Genomic DNA, 23,179 nt, shown 5'->3' on the forward strand with positions numbered 1-23,179 from the left:
TTGTCAGTAGGAAACCCTCAGCATTCCGCTCATCCCAGATAACAAGGTCTGGGGCCTTGTGTCACCCTCATAGGACAGGTCAACCGACACTGATGAGCATTAGGTGGTGCGAAGACCCAAAGGTCAATACACGGGCACAAGTATTCTCTTCTTCTTCTAAGTATTCTTCTACCTCATCCTCCAACATTCTGGCAGAGCACAGTAGTACTTGGGTTGGGACTCTCACAACATCCTCCTCTCTGCTACTTTGATTTTTTTGTATCTCTCAGCATGCTACTCAGTCAGCAGGACTGTACTCTCCACTGTATTCCTATGACAGATCTGGCTGCTGTATTATCAAGTGTTAGTCCAAGAGTAGTATCAAGTGTATTATCAAGTGCTTTCTCAATAGAAACCTATACTGTCAAGGGAAAGCTGTATAACTTGCTGCACACAAGTACTTTTCAAGTAAAAACAAGCTTATTTATGATAAAGAGACTTTTTGGTTTTTCACCTCAGACCGACACAGTGTACACTACAGTCTAGGGACATTTCCTCTTCCTGTGAGTGGCAGTTCCAATAGCCCAGGAAGGTCACTACACCACTCTGGTCCACCGTGATATCATCCCAAGGGACCCCGTAGCAACGTACACTGACTGCGCCGAAGATCCCCGAAGCTCTCCCGAGCAGCCGAGCGTCTCATCGGAGAAGGTCAGAAACGATAGGCTGCCGGGAGAGCTGCGGAAGAATGTGCGGCCGCTATTCAATGAATAGACGTGTATGTTTTTGTGCGGCTGCTAGCGATCCCGGCTGGAATGTATACTATGTGAATGTATATACTGTATGTACTATGGGGGAGATTTATGAAAGGGTGTAACTATACACCTGGGGTAAATTGCCCACAGCAACCAATCACAGCTCAGCTTTTATTCTACCAGAGCTGAAAGCTGAGCTGTGATTGGTTGCTGTGGGCAGTTTACACCAGGTGTATATTTACACCCTTTCATAAATCTCCCTCTATGTGTATACTCTCTGGCTAGGATTCCCTCTAGCTGCAGCACAATGTAAGTTAAGTATTAATTATGGCTGTTGTTGCAAATTGGCAACAACGTCCGTGATTAATACAAAACTTAAGTAATGTGAACATGGCCTTATCATGTATGGGGTCAGTATTACCTCAGACATTATATATTAGTGTAGTATCAGCTTCTCCATCATGTATGGGATCAGTATTACCTCAGCCATTACCACTGCCAGTTCTGTGCACAAGTGATTCAGTTGATACCAGGAGCCTTGTCCAATAGGGGCTGGGAGTTGCTCCTTATTCCCTATAAGTGTTTGGCTGAGGCTCTTTCTGGTGCCGGTTATTGAGCTTGTCTCAGCCTGCTTCTGCCTCTGTATAGCTCTGTGTTTATTCTGACTATTTTGCTTTGTATTCTGACTATCCCTGCTTGCTGCCTGCCCCTCACCATATTGTCTGTTTATTGACCTTGCTTTTTGGATTGTGTTTTTGTACTGCGCTGCCCGATTGTTGTGACCCGGACTGTCGACCATTCTTTATTGTGTTTTGTCTGTCTGTCTTGTCTTTGTGTCCCACCTAGCCAGTGCAGGGACCGCCGCCAAGTTGCTCGCCACCATCTTAGGGCGGATTGTGGCAAATAGGTAGAGGACAGTGGGCGGGGTTGAGCTTAGGGCTCACTGTCTTGTCTTGCTGTCCGGTTCCTAATAATCAGCTTCTCTATCATGTATGGGGTCAGTATTACCTCAGCCATTATATATAATACTAGTATCAGCTTCTCTATCATGTATGGGGTCAGTATTACTTCAGCCATTATATATAATAGTGTAATATCAGCTTCTCTATCATGTATGGGGTCAGTATTACCTCAGCCATTATATATAATAGTGTAGTATCAGCTTCTCTATCATGTATGGGGTCAGTATTACCTCAGCCATTATATATAATAGTGTAGTATCAGCTTCTCTATCATGTATGGGGTCAGTATTACCTCAGCCCTTATATATAATAGTGTAGTATCAGCTTCTCTATCATGTATGGGGTCAGTATTAACTCAGCCATTATATGTAATAGTGTAGTATCAGCTTCTCTATCATGTATGGGATCAGTATTACCTCAGCCATTATATATAATAGTGTAGTATCAGCTTCTGTATCATGTATGGGGTCAGTATTACCTCAGCCATTATATATAATAGTGTAGTATCAGCTTCTCTATCATGTATGGGATCAGTATTACCTCAGCCATTATATATAATAGTGTAGTATCAGCTTCTCTATCATGTATGGGATCAGTATTACCTCAGCCATTATATATAATAGTGTAGTATCAGCTTCTCTATCATGTATGGGGTCAGTATCAGGCCCAGATTGGTAATCTGGCAAGCCGGGCAAATGCCCCCTGGGCTGCCTGATTACCAATCAGAGGGACCGCTGCTCCCCCTGCTAATTTACAGTGGCTGAGATAACAGCGCTGCCGGCCTCTGCACTCTTCCCTCAGCCTCTGCTGGATGGGGCTGGGCCGGCATATTTCCCCCTCCCCCTCCCATGTGTAGTGGAGGGGCCGCACAGGCACCTCAGCTACAAACTACTCTGATGACTGACGTCATTTCCTGCCGCAGAGGATCAGCTTCCTGCAGGAAGAGAGAGGAGGAGCAGCTGCTGCCCCCTACAGCACAGAGTGGCTGCTGCTGACACAGAGGGGGCTCTTGCTGCTATTAAAGAGCACTGGTTGGTGAGGAGAAACCTGTCCTTCCCACCAAGCTACAGCCGAAGCCTGCCCTCTCCCCCTGCTGTGTAACCAGGCAACCAAGTCTCCTGAGCCCACACAGTGACGTCATCATCTCCTTCCTGCAGTCGGAGGGGCAGGGGAGCTCCATGCTGGCTGTAAGGAAGAGAGGGCCTGTCAGCAGCTGGGATTTATGGACAGTAAGTGATTGTTTCTTGTTGTTTGGTGTGTGTCCAAAGTGATAGTGTGTCTTAGTATGTAATGTGCCCTGTATGTGTATTGTGTGAGTAGAGGATTTCTGTATGTATAGTGTGTGTGTGTGTGTGTGTGTATGATATATGTATGTATGAACAATGTGTGTGCATGTCTGTATGTATGTACTGTATATATGTATGTATGCACAATGTGTGTTCATGTATGTATGTATGTATGAACAGTGTGTGTGTGTGTGTATGATATATGTATGTATGCACAATGTGTGTGCATGCCTGTATGTATGTATTTATGTATGCATGCACAGTGTGTGTATGTCTGTATATTTATATATATGCATGCACAGTGTGTGTTGTGTGTTTATGATGTATGTATAGCATGCGTGATGTGTGGAGGCAGGTGACCAGCACATCCTACAGCACTTACACCACTGGAATAATCTGTATTCAAATATGACTAAATTATTCCATAGACAAAAGTCCAGCGCTTTCTTCCAGTGCTTTCAGTGCTTTCTTCCAATATTCACAACTTTATAGTAAATCCCTAATACAAGACGCCATCACCATCACATACTACATTTGTTGGTAACAATGGTGTCTTGCATTATGAATCTCTTGTAAAGCTGTGAATTCTAATAGACCAGAACGAGCTGCTGGACTTCTGTCTGTCAGGCTATGTTCACACACACTTTTTTGAGCCATACAGTAGCTGCTCAAAAAGTCCTAAATGGTCCTTTACAGTTTATTGCGTTCAATTAAACTTGATATTAAATTGGCTTTTGTGCACACATGTAGTGACTTTAAGGTGATAATTAGAGATGAGTGAGCCTGGCCGAGGTTTGGCTTCATACAAACCTGAACCATTGGCCCTTGAATCCCGCTGTCTTCCCGCTCCATGGAGATAGCACAAGTTGCATTTTTAAGCAGGAATGCAGCCTAGGTCATAGTCTGTATCTCTGTTTTCCAGGCGGGACTTGTGCCATCTCCACCTTCCGCAAGGAACGAGAAGACAGCGGGATTCAAAGGCCGATGATTCAGGTTTGTATGAAGCCAAACCTCGGCCAGGCTCTCATCTCTAATTATAACCATTACTATAAAATTAAAAGGATTATCCAGGATTAGAAAAACATGGTTGTTTTCTTCCAAAAACATCACCACCCCTGTCCTCAGGTTGTGTGCGGTATTACAATTCAGCTCCATTCACTTCCCTGGAACTAAGCTGCAGTACCGCACCCAAACTGAGGACAAATGTGGTGCTGTTTTTGGGAGAAAGCGGACATGTTTATCTAATTCTGGATAACCTCTCCTCAAGGAGCGTCATCAAATAACATAAGCGTCATTGGGAGGAGGGGGGCAAATGACATAAGCGTCATCAGGAGGAAGGGGGGCAAATGACATAAGCGTCATCAGGAGGAGGGGGGCAAATGACATAAGCGTCATCAGGAGGAAGGGGGGCAAATGAGATAAGCGTCATCAGGAGCAGGGGGCAAATAAGATAAGCGTCATCAGGAGCAGGGGGGCAAATAAGATAAGCGTCATCAGGAGCAGGGGGGCAAATAAGATAAGCGTCATCAGGAGCAGGGGGGCAAATAAGATAAGCGTCATCAGGAGCAGGGGGGCAAATAAGATAAGCGTCATCAGGAGCAGGGGGCAAATGAAATAAGTGTCATCAGGAGCAGGGGGGCAAATAAGATAAGCGTCATCAGGAGCAGGGGGGCAAATGAGATAAGCGTCATCAGGAGCAGGGGGGCAAATAAGATAAGCGTCATCAGGAGCAGGGGGGCAAATAAGATAAGCGTCATCAGGAGCAGGGGGTCAAATAAGATAAGCGTCATCAGGAGCAGGGGGGCAAATGAAATAAGTGTCATCAGGAGCAGGGGGGCAAATGAAATAAGTGTCATCAGGAGCAGGGGGGCAAATGAAATAAGTGTCATCAGGAGCAGGGGGGGCAAATGAAATAAGACCTCTTCCTGATGACCCGATAAAAGCCCTGGCTATACTATATGGAGGCTCAGAGAGGTCAGAGTGGAGCACAGAGAGGGCATATGGGGCACAGAAGGGGCCTTACTACTATAGGGGAAAATGTTTTATTACTATATGGAGACACAGCACAGAAGACTCCTATTACTATATGGGGTACAGAGGGGACCTGATACTATAATACTATATAGGGGTGCAGAAGGGCGGGACTACTATTTAGAGACACAGACTGGGCCTAACTGCTTATAAGGGGGTCAAAAGGGAGCAAGGTTACTGTGTGAAGAAATACACTTGGGGATGATGCTGGAGCACGGATCTTAAATTGTTTGTCTGGTAGATCTTGCAGAGAGGAGTCACGGCGGGAGAAGTCTTCATGATAGCCGAGCAAGAAAAAGAGAACAAGTTCAGCAAAAACGTCACTTGCAATTCATGCAGAGAAGACGCCTCCTGTAAGTCACTGGAGGTAATTGCACTATAATCACTCCTTTCATAATCATCCTTTTTATTACCAGCTAAAGTGTCACAGCGACATCTACAGCATCGCCGTGTATGTAAATCAGTCAGAGCAGGAAGGGACGGGGGGAGGTACAGCTGTGGCTTGTCTCCGCCTCTGTGACACTTCAGCTGGTAATGAAAAGGATGATTATAAAAGTTTATACTAGACTAAAGGTCCTGTCCCCGCATTTGTATTCTGGGATCTACACCTTAGTACCTGGTATGGACCACACAGATACATTGTGGATTTGGTGCAGCTGAAATACATAAATATTCAACAACAAATCCACAGCAGATTATGTTGTTTTTTATGTGTTGATGGTAGGGTTCCATGGGCTTACCTACCATAGAGGCAGGGTAGGCAGCTGCTATGGGGCCCGTGCAGCAGGGGGGCCCAGGGATTCACAGGGAAGATAGGGGCCATCATGTGTCCTTTTGCTTAACCCCTTATGTGCTGCAGTGTGTAACTAACCCAATGTTTACTTACATGCTGCAACACAAAAAAAGGGTTAAAAGCAGAAGACAAAGATATTTCTGTTTCGCTGCACTGATAAGCCCTGACCTCTTCACCCTGCAGCAATCAAGTAGGAAAATGTGCAGAGGTCAGGGGTTATCAGTGCACTAGCAGTAAAGCAGAGATCTCCTTGTCTTTTGAACTTTGGGTCACTTACACACTGCAGTACATAAAGGGATAAGCAGAAGGCAGTCTGCTCCTGCCCCTATGTATTTAACCATAATGTTTCTAATGGGCCCTTATACTTAAAACAGTGGACTGACAGAGCAAGCAGCCATTGGCTCCCTGCTCTGCCAGACACTCTTGTAGCTGCAGCCAGGATTCTGCCTCTGGCCATAAAATTTTATATATATATATATATATATATATATATATATATATATATGCGCAGTACTTTGTGTTTTGCGTAGGGTAGGGGGGGGTCCTTGCAATTTTTTGCTATGGGGCCCTGTGAATCCTAGCTACGCCCTTGTAGGGTTCATATATTTAATGAAGCAGTGAGTAAGTAAGTGAGTAAGGAGCAGAATTTGCTACAGTATGTACACCGCTATCTATCATATATTGGGGAGGATATATTATGTGGGCTGCTCAGGTTTGAGTGCCAGGGCTGATTTTAAGTCCCAGTCCGGCCCTGGTCAGTATTACCTCAGCCATTATATATAATAGTGTAGTATCAGCTTCTCTATCATGTATGGGGTCAGTATTACCTCAGCCATTATATATAATACTAGTATCAGCTTCTCTATCATGTATGGGATCAGTATTACCTCAGCCATTATATATAATAGTGTAGTATCAGCTTCTCTATCATGTATGGGAGCAGTATTACCTCAGCCATTATATATAATACTAGTATCAGCTTCTCTATCATGTATGGGATCAGTATTACCTCAGCCATTATATATAATAGTGTAATATCAGCTTCTCTATCATGTATGGGGGGATCAGTATTACCTCAGCCATTATATATAATAGTGTAATATCAGCTTCTCTATCATGTATGGGATCAGTATTACCTCAGCCATTATATATAATAGTGTAGTATCAGCTTCTCTATCATGTATGGGATCAGTATTACCTCAGCCATTATATATAATAGTGTAATATCAGCTTCTCTATCATGTATGGGGGGATCAGTATTACCTCAGCCATTATATATAATAGTGTAATATCAGCTTCTCTATCATGTATGGGGTCAGTATTACCTCAGCCATTATATATAATACTAGTATCAGCTTCTCTATCATGTATGGGGTCAGTATTACCTCAGCCATTATATATAATACTAGTATCAGCTTCTCTATCATGTATGGGATCAGTATTACCTCAGCCATTATATATAATAGTGTAATATCAGCTTCTCTATCATGCATGGGGGGATCAGTATTACCTCAGCCATTATATATAATAGTAGTATCAGCTTCTCTATCATGTATGGGGTCAGTATTACCTCAGCCATTATATATAATAGTGTAGTATCAGCTTCTCTATCATGTATGGGAGCAGTATTACCTCAGCCATTATATATAATAGTGTAGTATCAGCTTCTCTATCATGTATGGGGTCAGTATTACCTCAGCCATTATATATAATAGTGTAGTATCAGCTTCTCTATCATGTATGGGGTCAGTATTACCTCAGCCATTATATATAATAGTGTAGTATCAGCTTCTCTATCATGTATGGGGTCAGTATTACCTCAGCCATTATATATAATAGTGTAGTATCAGCTTCTCTATCATGTATGGGGTCAGTATTACCTCAGCCATTATATATAATAGTGTAGTATCAGCTTCTCTATCATGTATGGGATCAGTATTACCTCAGCCATTATATATAATAGTGTAGTATCAGCTTCTCTATCATGTATGGGGTCAGTATTACCTCAGCCATTATATATAATAGTAGTATCCAGGGGCGTAGCTAATGTCTCCTGGGCCCTGGTGCGAGAGGCCAACTTGGGCCCCCCCCCCCCCTCTTTCACGACCAAGTGATGCTATTGTTGTGTGTGTGTGTGTATATATATATTATATATATATATATATATATATATATATACACACAGTGGTGCCTTGGATTATGAGCATAATTCGTTCCAGGACCGTGCTTGTAATCCAAATCCACTCTTAAACCAAAGCAAATTTTCCTATAAGAAATCATGTAAATGCAGACAATTGGTTCCACACCCCAAATATATTTATTATTCTGTACTGTACAGTAATAGAGAGGATGGGAAACACAAGGGCTGACAGAGACTGCAGGGAGCAGGGAGGAATGAGCGGGGCAGATGTGGGCACATACATGCAGCGCTCTCTGTCCGGGGAGAGAGGGGTTACAGCTATGGAGAGATTACCCCCCCCCCCACAGTCCTGTCCCCTGATGTAAGCCCCAGCTTGAAGGGGATCTGCTATGATTTGGAAGGTGTTTAGAGTACAGTGCTGTAGACCCCGCTATGCAGGCCATGCCCCTTCTCCACTCGCGCTCCCACCCAATACAGGAAGTTCTTAAACCAAAGCAATGCTCTTAAACCAAGTCACAATTTTGAAAAACTGTGAGCTCTTAAACCAAAACGCTCTTAAACGAAGTTACTCTTAAACCAAGGTACCACTGTATGTATATATATATATATATATATATATATACACACACACACCAAGACAGATATTACCTATTACCGCCATACTGTTACCGACCAAATCCTGTATACTGAGACCAATATTACCAGTAATACCAGTATATAGGAAGGAAACATTACCGCCACACCACAACCACTACCATCACCACCATATTGTTACTGACCAAATCCAGTATACTAAATCACCTCATCCAGTCATATAGAGGTGGTCCCAGCTCTACACAGGTTCTATACACCATATACATTACTGTGCAGTTATATCAGGTGACTCACATGAGACGTCTTCTCTGATCGGAGTTCTTCCCTTTTCATCTTCTTCTCCATCCGTCCTAGGCCGTTATGAGAACTTCTCCGAGCCACGAATCCACAGAATCTGCCAGACAGACATATTAGGCTCCACACTCTGACACCATCCTCATCTCTCTACACAATGCACATCTGTACTGTCCCCTTTACACCCTCATTTAGTGGGTAGCCCTGACTCTATGTGACCCCCTAATAATATATGCCCCCCTCTGTGTATTCCCTCTCCCCCTATGTTGCCCCCCCCCAAATAGATGGCCCCCTCCCTTATAGATGGCCCCCTCTACCCCCTCCCTTATAGATGGCCCCCTCTCTCCTCACCCTCCCTTATGGATGGTCCCCTCTCCCCCCACCCTCCCTTATAGATGGCCCCCCTCTCCCCCCACCCTCACTTATAGATGGTCCCCTTCCCCCCCCCTCCCTTATAGATGGTCCCCTTCCCCCCCCCTCCCTTATAGATGGTCCCCTTTCCCCCCCTTTATAGATAGTCCCCTTCCTCCCTCCCTTATAGATGGTCCCCTTTCCCCCCCCCACCCTCATAGATGGCCCCCTCTTTCCCCCCACCCTCATAGATGGCCCCCTCCTTCCCCCCACCCTCATAGATGGCCCCCTCCTTCCCCCCACCCTCATAGATGGCCCCCCTCTTTCCCCCCACCCTCATAGATGCCCCCCTCCTTCCCCCCCACCCTCATAGATGGCCCCCTCCTTCCCCCCCACCCTCATAGATGGCCCCCTCCTTCCCCCCCACCCTCATAGATGGCCCCCTCCTTCCCCCCCACCCTCATAGATGCCCCCCTCCTTCCCCCCCACCCTCATAGATGGCCCCCTCCTTCCCCCCCACCCTCATAGATGGCCCCCTCTTTCCCCCCACCCTCATAGATGGCCCCCTCTTTCCCCCCACCCTCATAGATGGTCCCCTTCACCCCCCCTCCTCCCTTATAGATGGCCCCCTTCACCCCCCCTCCTCCCTTATAGATGGCCCCCTTCACCCCCCCCTCCTCCCTTATAGATGGCCCCCTCTTTCCCCCCACCCTCATAGATGGCCCCCTCTTTCCCCCCACCCTCATAGATGGCCCCCTCTTTCCCCCCACCCTCATAGATGCCCCCCTCCTTCCCCCCACCCTCATAGATGGCCCCCTCTTTCCCCCCACCCTCATAGATGGCCCCCTTCACCCCCCCTCCTCCCTTATAGATGGCCCCCTTCACCCCCCCCTCCTCCCTTATAGATGGCCCCCTCCTTCCCCCCCACCCTCATAGATGGCCCCCTCTTTCCCCCCACCCTTATACATGGTCCCCTCTACCCCCTCCCTTATAGATGGCCCCCTCTTTCCCCCCCACCCTCATAGATGGCCCCCTCTTTCCCCCCACCCTCATAGATGGTCCCCTTCACCCCCCCTCCTCCCTTATAGATGGCCCCCTCTTTCCCCCCACCCTCATAGATGGCCCCCTCCTGATAAAAAAACAAAACTTAACTCACCTGACATCGCGCTCCCACGTTGATCCTCACTCCTTCGCCTTCGGTCTGTCCCCGGCTGCTGCGCGGCTGCCGGGGGTGTCGCGTCTTATCCCCGGCAGCGCGCGCATCCCAGAACTCCCTGCGCGCCGGAAACCGGAAGTCAGGGCCCAAGGCGCGCAGGGAGTTCTGGGATGCGCGCGCTGCCGGGGGTAAGACGCGACACCCCCGGCAGTCGCGCAGCAGCCGTGGGAAAGACGGAGCCCGACTCTTGTGACCGCAAGCAAAACAATGCTTGCGGTCACAAGAGTGATTGATCGGGGGGCCCCGCGGGCCCCCCTTGTGGCGGGCCCGGTCGCGGCGGCGACCCCCGCGACCACGGTGGCTACGCCACTGGTAGTATCAGCTTCTCTATCATGTATGGGGTCAGTATTACCTCAGCCATTATATATAATAGTGTAGTATCAGCTTCTCTATCATGTATGGGGTCAGTATTACCTCAGCCATTATACTGTATATAATAGTGTAGTATCAGCTTCTCTATCATGTATGGGGTCAGTATTACCTCAGCCATTATATATAATAGTGTAGTATCAGCTTCTCTATCATGTATGGGGTCAGTATTACCTCAGCCATTATACTGTATATAATAGTGTAGTATCAGCTTCTCTATCATGTATGGGATCAGTATTACCTCAGCCATTATATATAATAGTGTAGTATCAGCTTCTCTATCATGTATAAGGGGATCAGTATTACCTCAGCCATTATATATAATAGTGTAGTATCAGCTTCTCTATCATGTATGGGGTCAGTATTACCTCAGCCATTATATATAATAGTGTAGTATCAGCTTCTCTATCATGTATGGGGTCATTATTACCTCAGCCATTAATAAATAAATTAATAAAAGAGACTAAACACAGGAAGTGCCATGTTTTCCATGATGATAAAAAGTAACTGACTTATATTTTCTCAGGTTTGCGTCAAGATAATGCTAACCAGCTAACACATGGAGCCCAGGACGGTGCACTGTGGAGGAGCAGGTAGCATTGAGATTACTGGCCCATGTCTACCAATGAGGAGGATTTTCAGATTAAAACTAAAGCAGAGTAACACTGGTTCATCAGAAGGAAATTACCCAGCTAGAATGTTTAGATTCCTGTGGACAGGGTCCCCAGGGACAAGATGGTGCTGGTCTCTCCTGATGGTGTCCTTGGGTCTGGGAAGTACAGCTGAGAGCAAGGAAGAGATCTGAGTTGGAGTGATGAGCTGTATATAACACAGTGCAATATATTCAATCTGAGTGCCCTTGGATTAGGCCCGTGTGGCTAAGGGTAAAAGGTGGTGGAGCGACTTAAAGGGGTTGTCCGGCGATAAAAAATTATTCACAGAATAACACACATTACAAAGTTATACAACTTTGTAATGTATGTTATGTCTGTGAATGGCCCCCTTCCCCGTGTCCCACCACCCCCACCCGTGTACCCGGAAGTGTGGTGCGCTATACATTACCTGTCACGTGCCGACCACGGTCTCCGATCCTCAGCAGTGACGTCTTCTTCGGGAGGCCGGCTAGCCGCGATTGGCTGAGCACAGTTATGCTCAGCCAATCGCGGCTGAGCTTCGGATGACGCTGCAGAGGGCGGCTGGCACTCGGGAAGATCCGCCGGCCTCCCGAAGAAGACGTCACTGCTGACGATCGGAGACCGTGGACGACACGAGATGCGGTAAGTATAATGCACCAAACTTCCGGGTCTAGCGTGGGTGGGGGGAAACACGGGGAAGGGGGCCATTCACAGACATAACATACATTACAAAGTTGTATAACTTTGTAATGTGTGTTATTCTGTGAATAAGTTTTTATCGCCGGACAATCCCTTTAATGCCTTCCAAGACTATTCCTGTAAATGTGATTATTCCTGTAAGTGTGATTAGTGTCATTGACTTTGTTATATTTGTTATTGAGTAGCTTGTTAATGTTGCTGCTGTGATCTTTCTTTTCCTTCTCTATACTCTTTGGGGGACATTTATGAACAGTCCGGCCGAGGCGTACGCCAGGGAGAAGGTGCAGATTCGCCCCTTCTCCCTGGTGTGCACCTGCCATATGCCACGCTCACCCGATGGGCGCCTCTTAGTGAATCCTTCTGGGGAAAAGGGGGCGAGGCCTAATATAAGACCGGCGTACTTGTACGCCAGTCTTCATAAATCCCCCCCTTTATGTCCTTTTATGCTGATAGTCAGTGGGGTTCACAGAGCATTGCTGGGTGTTTAGGAGCAGAGGTAATCCTAATGCTTCTACTAGAACGGGGACAGTTACTCCAAGCTGTGAGCTATGAAGGGTGTATACCTATAGGGATGGGGGATATATAACTTATTACAGATTACAGTTATTGTCACACTTCAGGAAGATCTAAATATTTATTGTCTTGGGGAATTGATGGAAACTACAGAACTGGGAAAATTATGGAATTCTCTATACATGTATTGCAGGTTATGGTCATTACTATGGTCTGTTTATCTGATTTTATATTTATAGTATTACAACTACAGCTGTCTCATGTTGGCTACTGTATAATCAGCCATATATTATTACATAATTATTTTGTCTTGAAGCTAGACTTTGCTTTGGTATAGGCAGTTTCCATTGCATACTGTATACACTATTTGGTGTTACTGCATCTTTCAGTATTAGGGTCAGCTGGTTTGTGGCGGTCGCCTCTCTGTGATGGTTCAGGAGTCGGTGGAAGTTGCAGGCAAGTTATGGTGGACTCATTACTTATTTTTTTTTGCATTAATACTTTGCCCACCCATAGCTTTCCATCTTTCCAATATCAACTTATTATGGATTCTGCAGAGTTTTGCTATTATCTAGGTGCATTCACCCCCACTGAATGCATAGAGTCATCAAAACTCCATCCACTCCGACACGCTCCTGGCCCCCACCCTCCATGTCGGCATCACGTGTCCTCCGTCTCTTCAATGGGCCGGGTTAGCGCTTCTAACTCAGTCCACTGAAGTGAGGGAGGACACTGACAGCTGCTGCTGATCAGTGTCTCCCTCACCCCAGGTCACCTGTGTGCCCCCCGCCCTTGAGCTCACCTGTGGACCCCACACCGTGCCCCCTGACATTGTCCTCCCACGGCTCTCACCCGCGGCCCCCCCTGCAGCTCAACGCCCCCCCAGCAACTCACCCACGGCACAAGCCCCTCCCCCCCCCCCCCCCCCCCCCCGCGACTCACCCACACTTGCTGAGTAAGACCAGCTAGGTTTAGGAGCATTTTATTTTTTTTTATCTCTTGGGGGAAATACCCTCTTTAAGCACAGGAGTGAGGATCTTCAGTGGGGCCTTAAAGTGGACGGGCTCTGCTAGAATGGCAGCCAGAACGTGCCGCCCCCTTTATTGCTGTCTTGCCGGGTGCTACATGGCAGACTGCTGGGGATCTCACAGTGTCCGTAAATCCCAGTGACTGAGCACTTCACCCGGCTCCTGGGATGGTTTTTGTCCTGTGATAGAAAATAAAGCTGTGGCCATCTTAACACCAAAAAGTTTGTTTTTTGCATTCTTTTTATAGTCTGTGTTTAATGTTTTTGGGAGTTGTTTCTAGGGAAAGCAAGGGTCCATCCCATATCCATTGTGAACAGATGAACATTTTTTTCCATTAACTTCAATGGGAATATTGAAGAAAGAGAACGAACGTTATTTTAAATAAAAAAGATTTTAAATAAAGTGTGGAAACACAGCCCAATACTTACTTTTATCTAATGGTGATGAATCTCTCAGGTTTATAAGGAAATCGATGACCCTGGTATTGTACTTATACAAAGCGGCATAAACCTTCTCCTTCTCATCATCGTCCAAGTATCTGATAACATCATACAGACGTCTCATCTGGTCCTCAGGCTCTGATGTCTCCATTATATAATCCCGCTCTTCTCCTGTCAGCAGATCACTCTGGTACAGATCAAATATAACTGGACGTACAATCTTTATTCGGCCAATCAGCTCTTCTCTGTGTCGGTCTATAAAGTGATCTCCGGCTGTAGAGACAAGAAATACAAGAATCACACAGAAGGATGAGGAGTAACAATCTAATGTCTTACATGGTGTCATTTATTGCAGATAATTTTGGGGCCATTTACAGCAGTTTCTGTCACATGTCGGAGGTATAACGCTGCAATAGCTTATGTTCTTGTGGAATATGATTGGGATATGGACAGAATGTGGTCACTAGTACAGAGGTGTAGCTAGGCTCTCCTGCACCCGCGGCAAAGATTCAATTTGCCCCCCCTTCCCCCTTGTATGCGCAGTAAGCACATGGGGGGCCCATGTGTATATATATAGATATATTTTTATTATTATTATTTTTTTTTTTCTTAATGAAGTTTAGATAAGCGATTCGGTCATCTCTCCCGGCAACACTAGTGTGGTGTTCTCAATATGGGATACATAATGTCATATTTACTGTGTACCTGGAATGTTCACATTTAAAATTTGGTCCCTAAGTACCTTAATGGAGGCGCCGTTGTCTCCGCTCCCTGCATCTGTGGAGGCTCCATTGTCTCCGCTCCCTGCTGTTTGTAACTGTGGAAGCGCCGTTGTCTCTGCTCCCTGCTGTCTGTACCTGAGGAGGCGCCGTTGTCTCTGCTCCCTGCAGTCTGTACCTGAGGAGGCGCCGTTGTCTCCGCTCCCTGCTGTCTGTACCTGAGGAGGCGGCGTTGTCTCCGCTCCCTGCTGTCTGTACCTGAGGAGGCGCCGTTGTCTCTGCTCCCTGCAGTCTGTACCTGAGGAGGCGCCGTTGTCTCCGCTCCCTGCTGTCTGTACCTGAGGAGGCGCCGTTGTCTCCGCTCCCTGCTGTCTGTACCTGAGGAGGCGGCGTTGTCTCCGCTCCCTGCTGTCTGTACCTGAGCAGGCAGCGTTATCTCCGCTCCCTGCTGTCTGTACCCGAGGAGGCGCCGTTGTCTCCGTTCCCTGCTGTCTGTACCTGTGGATTAGGAGGCAAAGCTTCCTGATCTATCTCCAGTGTGACACCCAGTGTAATGTGATTCTATGGTGCTGTCTCCTAATGCAGTAGAGTTGATCAAACTTCGGGAAATCCTAGGTTCGATTGTACATTGTACAATGTACAACTTGTACATTCACAAACCTGCCGCATTAGATTGCTGATGCCTTCCCGGTTCGTGGGGAAGGAGGAGACTGCCCGGCTATTACCTTGGCTGAATCCCAGAATTCCAGTCGATACCCGGGCTGTCTCCTCCTTCCCCACGGACCGATAAGGCATCAGCAATCTAATGCGGCAGGTTCATGAATGTTCGAGTTCTATAGAACCTAGGATTTCCCGAGGTTCAGATCAACTCCACTCAGCAGCGGAGACAACAGCAGCAGCAATACCTCCAGTAAGGTTTTCTATCACCAAACTCAAAATAGAAATAATTTAGAAAAATGACTCCTGTATCATGGTCGCTGTATATACAGATACAGGTGCTTTATAGATTGGCATAGGGAACCTTGCCTCACCAGCTGTTGCAAAACTACAACTCCCATCATACATAGACAGTCAAAGCTAAAACTTTGGCTGTCCAGACATGATGGGAGTTGTAGTTCTGCAACAGCTGAAGAGCCAATACAGTATGGGAAATACCTCTTTTGATCAAGTAAAAATCGTCCCCTGCCTCTCCACACTAGCAGAGAGCAGGAGGCTTCCAGGCTGCCTCATCCACTGTGATCCTTCTCTCTGCTCCCTGTGATGGCGCCCCCCCTGGTCTCGGCGCCCGGGGCAGCTGCCGCCCTTGCCCCCCCTAGCTACGGCCCTGCACTAGTAGATTAGGTTTACTCCATTAAGGTCACAGGACTTGCTGTAAATATGCCATAGGTATAGGCCAGAAAAAACTTTTGTAGATACCAGAAACATTTATCTCCAACATGTGACAGAAATGGGATGTGATTGTTTCCTTAGTGACGTCCAGAAAAAGGACGATCAGTGTACATGAGATGAGGAGAACAGTTTAGGCCGTATTCACACCATGACTGACCAAATGGTTATAGTATATTTTCCTATATTGTAAGTCAGCAGCTGACAGATACAAGCATGATGGCTGATGTTTGTAAACTTCTTCATACCTCTTGAACTTTTTCACATATTTCACATTACACTCACAAACAATGTATTCTATTTTTTTTTTTTTTAAATGTTATCGACGAAAACAAAGTAGCAAGTAATTGTGAGTGTAAAGAAACATAGAAAAATAAAAACATGTACATTTAATCCCTTCCCTCCGCAGGAAGTAGGTGGGTGGGGAGGTTCAGCCAGTGAGCACCTTATTATGTCCTGTATGAGAAGCCGAATTAAAAAGCAAAATTCAGAAAGTCTGCATTCTTGTGAGTATATGTTGCGACTACGTGGAGCAAGATTGGAGTGCTACAGTACAAGGTATTTCTCGTACGCTATACACAACTTATTACATATTATTGAGGTTCAGAGAGGGGCCACACCGCGACCCCGCTCTGAACCGCCGCAATCCCAGCTGCTTTCTGCAGCCTGGGACCGCGGCTATTAGCAGGTGTGGCCGATCGCCACACCTGCCAATTAGGACAGTTATATGCAGCTGTCAAACATGACAGATGCATTTAAATGTCTTGCGGTTCTCCTATCCCTGGTGTCTAGTGGCGGATGTCCGAGATCTGTTACACTGGCCGGGCCGGGGCTCAGCGTCGGAATTACACTGATCACGTCTCAGCAATCAGTGTATCTAGTCTGCAGCAGACCAGAGTAATAAAGCACTGATCTAATGAATGAGTGCTCTATTATATACACAGCATTGATCTCAATGGGAGATCAGTGCTGTGTATACAGAAGTCCCCCAGAGGGATTAGTGCTGTGTATACAGAAGTCCCCCAGAGGGATCAGTGCTGTGTATACAGAAGTCCCCCAGGTGGACTTCTAATTAATGTATGTGGAAAAAAAAGTGTTTTTATTAATAAAAAAAAATCCCCTCCTCTAAGTCAGAATCACCCACCTTTTCCCATTTTATAAATAAAAATAAATAAATGAATAAATAGACATATTTGGTATCAAACTATTAAATTATCACATTTCTGATCTGGCATGGTGTAAAATATTGATAAAAAGCGATGAAAAAGTCCTATATACGCAAGTAAGGCACTGATAGAAAATACAGATCATGGCACAAAAAATGACAACTCACACAGCCCCATAGACCAAAGAAAAAAAGCGCTTTAAGGATGGGAATAGAGTAGGGATGAGCGAACCGTTAAAATCGCAATGGCGTCGCAAAACTGTATTGTTTTCACAGAATGGAAGAGGATACAAGGAATTATTACTCCTATAATCCCTTTTATCCTGTTTTTATGTGAATATCAAGGTGTGTGACGCCACTCCAGGAACAGGAAGTGCCTGAGCGTCCCTGCTCTTTCTCATTGTGTGTCTAGACTGCAGAGAGAGAGGAGCTCCGTGCTAGTTAGGGAGGGAAAGCACATAGATAGATAAGCAAACAAGTAGATAGCTACAGGGGGGTAGAGAGAGGGAGAGATAGGCAGAGATAGGAAGTAAAAAAACTTGTGATATCTAGGAAGATAAAAAAACAAGACAGAGAAAAGTGAGAAGAGTCAGAACCAGCTACCGTTCTGTGACTGAGGAGACGCTAGTTGTTGCTGCTGTAGTGGGTGCCGTCAACTCCGTATAGCTGCAACCAAAAAAGTTGTTAAAAAAAACCCTAAAAAAGTAAAAAAAAAAAAAAAAAAAAAAAAAAAAAGGTTGTTTGTTCGTTTGTGATAACCTGTCCTCAATAATACTGGCCTGGAATCGATCAACTCCTGCCTCCTCCTGCTCCTCAAGTAGTCTGTTTTTAAATATACTGGCCTGGAATCGATCAACTCCTGCCTCCTCCTGCTCCTCAAGTAGTCTGTTTTTAAACATACTGGCCTGGAATCGATCAACTGCTGGCTCCTCCTCCTCAAGTAGCCTCTCCTCCGTAATACTGGCCTGGAATCAATCAACTGCTGCCTCCTCCATCTCAAGTAGCCTCTCCTCGATAATACAGGCCTGGAATCAATCAACTGCTGCCTCCTCCTCCTCAAGTAGCCTCTCCTCGATAATACTGGCCTGGAATCAATCAACTGCTGCCTCCTGCTCAAGTAGCCTCTCCTCAATAATACTGGACTGGAATCAATCAACTGCTGCCTTCTCCTGCTGCTCAACTTGTCTCTTCTCAACAATACTGGCCTGAGAGGCGAGCAATCTACTGCTGCCTCCTCCTGTTTCTCGACTTGTCTCTTCTTGATAATACTGGCCTGAGAGGCGAGTAATCTACTGCTGCCTCCTCCTGTTTCTCGACTTGTCTCTTCTCAACAATATTGGCCTGAGAGGCGAGCAATCAACTGCTGCCTCCTCCTGCTGCTCAACTTGTCTCTGCTCGCCTCTAAGGCCAGTATTGTTGAGAAGAGACAATTTGAGCAGCAGGAGGAGGCAGCAGTTGATTGCTCGCCTCTCAGACCAGTATTGTTGAGAAGAGACAAGTTGAGCAGCAGGAGGAGGCAGCAGTTGATTGCTCGCCTCTCAGGCCAGTATTATTGAGAAGAGACAAGTCGAGAAACAGGAGGAGGCAGCTGTAGATTGCTCGCCTCTCAAGCCAGTATTGTTGAGAAGAGACAAGTCGAAACAGGAGGAAGCAGCAGTAGATTGCTCGCCTCTCAGGCCAGTATTGTTGAGAAGAGACAAGTTGAGCAGCAGGAGGAGGCAGCAGTTGATTGCTCGCCTCTCAGACCAGTATTGTTGAAAAGAGACAAGTTGAGCAGCAGGAGGAGGCAGCAGTTGATTGCTCGCCTCTCAGGCCAGTATTGTTGAGAAATCTACTGATGCCTCCTCCTGTTTCTCGACTTGTCTCTTCTCAAAATTACTGGCCTGAGAGGCGAGCAATCAACTGCTGCCTCCTCCTGCTGCTCAACTTGTCTCTTCTCAACAATACTGGCCTGGGTGCAATCAAGTGCTGCCGCATCCTCCTTGTAAACTTTTTTTTTTCAATCTTTTTTGTCACTTTTATTCACTATATTTTATTATTATTATCATTATTCCTATTATTATTATTTATTTATTCTCCGTATTTTTGCACTCCCCCCCCCCACTTTTTTCATTGTAATATCAACTGCAACTAAACGAAACTATACCCTATCACACTCCCACTATTGTAGCTGCAATTATTCAGCCGTTAGAGCAAGGTTCGTTTTCGGTTTAGACGAATCCGAACTTCACGAAAGTTCATCGGATTGAACCAAACTTTTCAAAAGTTCGCTTATTCCTAGAATAGAGCAATTTCAAGGAACGTTTTATTTTTTAAAAGGTTTTAATTTTTTAAAAGCTGTCAAATAAACTAAAAGTTACATATCGTTGTAATCGTATCGACTTGAGGAACATAGATTACATGTCAGTTTTACCAGAGGGATCATGGCGTAAACACAACCCCCTCCCCAAATAAAATTTCAATTTCAATTTCACCGCTTATATAAATTTTTTTCTGGGTTTGCAGCGTATTTTATGCAAAAATTAAGTCTGTCATTGCAAAGTACAATTAGTGGCGCAAAAAAAAGGCTCATGTAGGTCTGTAGATTTAAAAGCGCTGTGGCCTTTTAAATATGAGGAGGAAAAAACAAAAATTTAAAACGAACATTGGCAAGGGGTTAAAGGGGAACTATTAGCAGTTTAGACAAATCTAACCTGCTTATAGCCCCCTACTGCGCAGGGGTCTGTTACCTTCATCCTCTGTGCCGTTCCCATATAGTCAGTTGTTTACTCCTCTGTCCGGTAATATAGTTGGAGCACTGGAGCGATGTTCGGAGCACTGCCCCTCCCTCACAGTACCGATCCGGGGGCAGATTGGCACTATGGGGCTGGGGCAGGCCTAACAGTTCCCCAGTGCTGCAATGGTCTTACCGGACCGAGGAGTGAACAACTGACTGTATGGGAACAGAGCCAAGGATAAAGGTAAGAAACTTATCTTCATCCTCCACACCTCCTGTGCAATAGGAGGCTATCAGCAGGTTAGATTAATCTAACCTGCTAATAGTTGCTCTTAAAAGAAAAAAAAATCTAATGGGGTGTGGGGTGTATTTGTATTAGGGCCCTGAGTCAGTACTTTCTAGGACCTCTCTCTACAATTACAGCTACAAGGTTCTGTTCTTACATCTATCGCTGACATTGTTGCCTGTTCTTCTTTGCAGAAGATCTGAAGCACAGTCAGATTGGATGGAGAGGTCTGTACACAGTGATTATCAAGCCTTGTCACAGATTCTCACTGGGATTTAGGTCTGGACTGCGACTGGACCAGTATAACACACCCAGGGCCGCCATCAGGAATTTCGGGGCCCCATACAACCAAAGTGTCTGGGCCCCCCACATTAATAAAAAAAAAATTGTGTGTTCGACCCACGCCTTGCTGGGAGGTATAATTTGGTTCAGATCAATTCTAGAGAACTGGCTCATATACTCCATTTTCCCCAGTGGCTTAAAATGTAACCTCTGTTATACAGTTATAAAATTGTAGAAACTAAATGTGAACAAGGTGCAATTCAAATAGACACTTACTTGTATAGCTGTCTCTTGTGCTCTGTATGCAGTGCATTATATTCACCCCTGCAACGTACAATTTATAGCGTGTCTACAAGCCCAGCGGGGCTCATTATGATGGAGACTAAAACTTATACAAGAGTGGGGTAGGGGTTCCCCTGTATTCAGAATGCTGTTGCGTACTAGGCAATGCCCCGTTTGGGGTTATTGAATTTCGCGGGTCTGGGGGGCTGTTTGATTTGTATATGTTCACCAATACCCCCCCCCCCCCCCGGTATGCTCACTAACATAGAATATGTTGATAAGGCTAATATAATGAGGCTGTTCCATGTTAGTGAGCATATACAAATCCCACCCCCGGGCAGACTAGTTTAGCTCACCCAAGACAGTGATAGCGAATACATGGCGGTAAGAACGCTTTCTAGGAGATCCTGCTTGTGCAGCAGAGGTGTCTTTATCCTGCTCTGCATAGACCCTCGAAATTCAATAATCCCAGACAGGGCATTGCCTAGCACTCAACAGCATTCTGAATACAGGGGAACCCCTACCCCACTCTTGTATAAGTTTTAGTCTCCATCATAATGAGCCCCGCTGGGCTTGTAGACACGCTATAAATTGTACGTTGCAGGGGTGAATATAATGCACTGCATACAGAGCACAAGAGACAGCTATACAAGTGAGTGTCTATTTGAATTGCACCTTGTTCACATTTAGTTTCTACAATTTTATAACTGTATAACAGAGGTTACATTTTAAGCCACTGGGGAAAATGGGGTATATGAGCCAGTTCTCTAGAATTGATCTCACACACAGACACCAGCACACATGTATCCAGACACCAGCACACATGTATCCAGACACCAGCACACATGTATCCAGACACCAGCACACATGTATCCAGACACCAGCACACATGTATACAGACATACAGACACCAGCACACATGTATCCAGACACCAGCACACATGTATACAGACATACAGACACCAGCACACATGTATCCAGACACCAGCACACATGTATACAGACATACAGACACCAGCACACCAGGGCACGATGAAGTTTGAACTTCTGCAACCTGGAGAAATCACCTGATATTACCTGCAGTCCTATGTAACACCACATAACACAGTGCTATCCCTCTGAGTACAGATAATGTAGTAGATTTCACCTGCAGTCCTATGTAACAGCACAGATAACACAGTGATATCCCTCTGAGTACAGATAATGTAGATGTCACCTGCAGTCCTATGTAACACCACAGATAACACAGTGATATCTCTGAGTACAGATAATGTAGTAGATGTCCCCTGCAGTCCTATGTAACACCACAGATAACACAGTGATATCTCTGAGTACAGATAATGTAGTAGCTGTCACCTGCAGTCCTATGTAACACCACAGATAACACAGTGATATCTCTGAGTACAGATAATGTAGTAGCTGTGCCCCTAAAAAAACAAACATCCTACTCACCATATCCGCGCTGTGCAGGCAGCAGCTCTTCCTCCTCCTCTTCGGGCTCCATCTTGCGAGCCGCAGGGACGGGACTTCCGACAGGCGTGTTGACGTCACATCATCACGCCTGCCGGAGAGGTCACGGCCCGGCTTCCCATAGGCTGCTGGTATGAAGTGCCGGCAGCCTATGGGAGGGAATACAGGAGGAGGACACTGACAGGTCCTGCTCCTGTATTCTGATCGCTTTAATGTTCCGCCCACTCACTGTGCGGGCGGAACATCAAAGCAATCTGTGCATCCCGAGAAGCTGCGCGGCCGCAGCTTCTCTGGATGCTCAAAAACAGGTGGCAAGGGGGGGCCGTGCGGGCCCCCCTAGCGTAGCGGTCGGGGGGTGCCGGCCGGCGGGCCCCCCCCCCCCCATGTCTCTTAGGGTCCGGGCCCCATACGGCAGTACCACTTGTACTGCCCTATCGGCGGCCCTGAACACATCCATGTGATGTAACCCATTGTAGCTCTGGCTGAATGGTGAGGGTGGGGAATCTCCCCCAAGCTCATGTATTTAGCAGCCTCTAACATGTTTTTCTTCAGAATTTGCCTGTGCTCTGAGCAGCTTTCCAGTCCCGGCTAAAGAAAAGCCTCCAGCCCAGCATGTTGCTGTTCCCGCCATGTTACACAGTGGGGATGGTGTATTCAGGGGGAGGTGCAGTGTTAGTTTTTGATTTTTTTATTCTGAATAACATGTAGAACAGATGAAACAAACATTTAGAAACAGCTGAATATGTGATTATAAGTTACTGTACAGTATAGCAGCATGTGGTGTATAA

At 46.1% G+C, this 23,179-nt stretch overlaps 1 protein-coding gene across 1 annotated transcript in view; it reads right to left on the bottom strand.

The window, feature by feature from the left end:
• Window positions 1-23,179, bottom strand: part of LOC138785269 (uncharacterized) — a 98,647-nt gene that overhangs the window by 29,222 nt on the left and 46,246 nt on the right. The window contains exon 8 of the mRNA XM_069961062.1: window positions 14,074-14,358. Within this exon, the coding sequence (XP_069817163.1) occupies window positions 14,074-14,358 (285 nt within the window). The remainder of the gene's footprint in view (window positions 1-14,073; window positions 14,359-23,179) is intronic.

Source organism: Dendropsophus ebraccatus, chromosome 1 (assembly GCF_027789765.1).
Source record: "Dendropsophus ebraccatus isolate aDenEbr1 chromosome 1, aDenEbr1.pat, whole genome shotgun sequence".
In the NCBI taxonomy this organism is placed as follows: domain Eukaryota; kingdom Metazoa; phylum Chordata; class Amphibia; order Anura; family Hylidae; genus Dendropsophus; species Dendropsophus ebraccatus.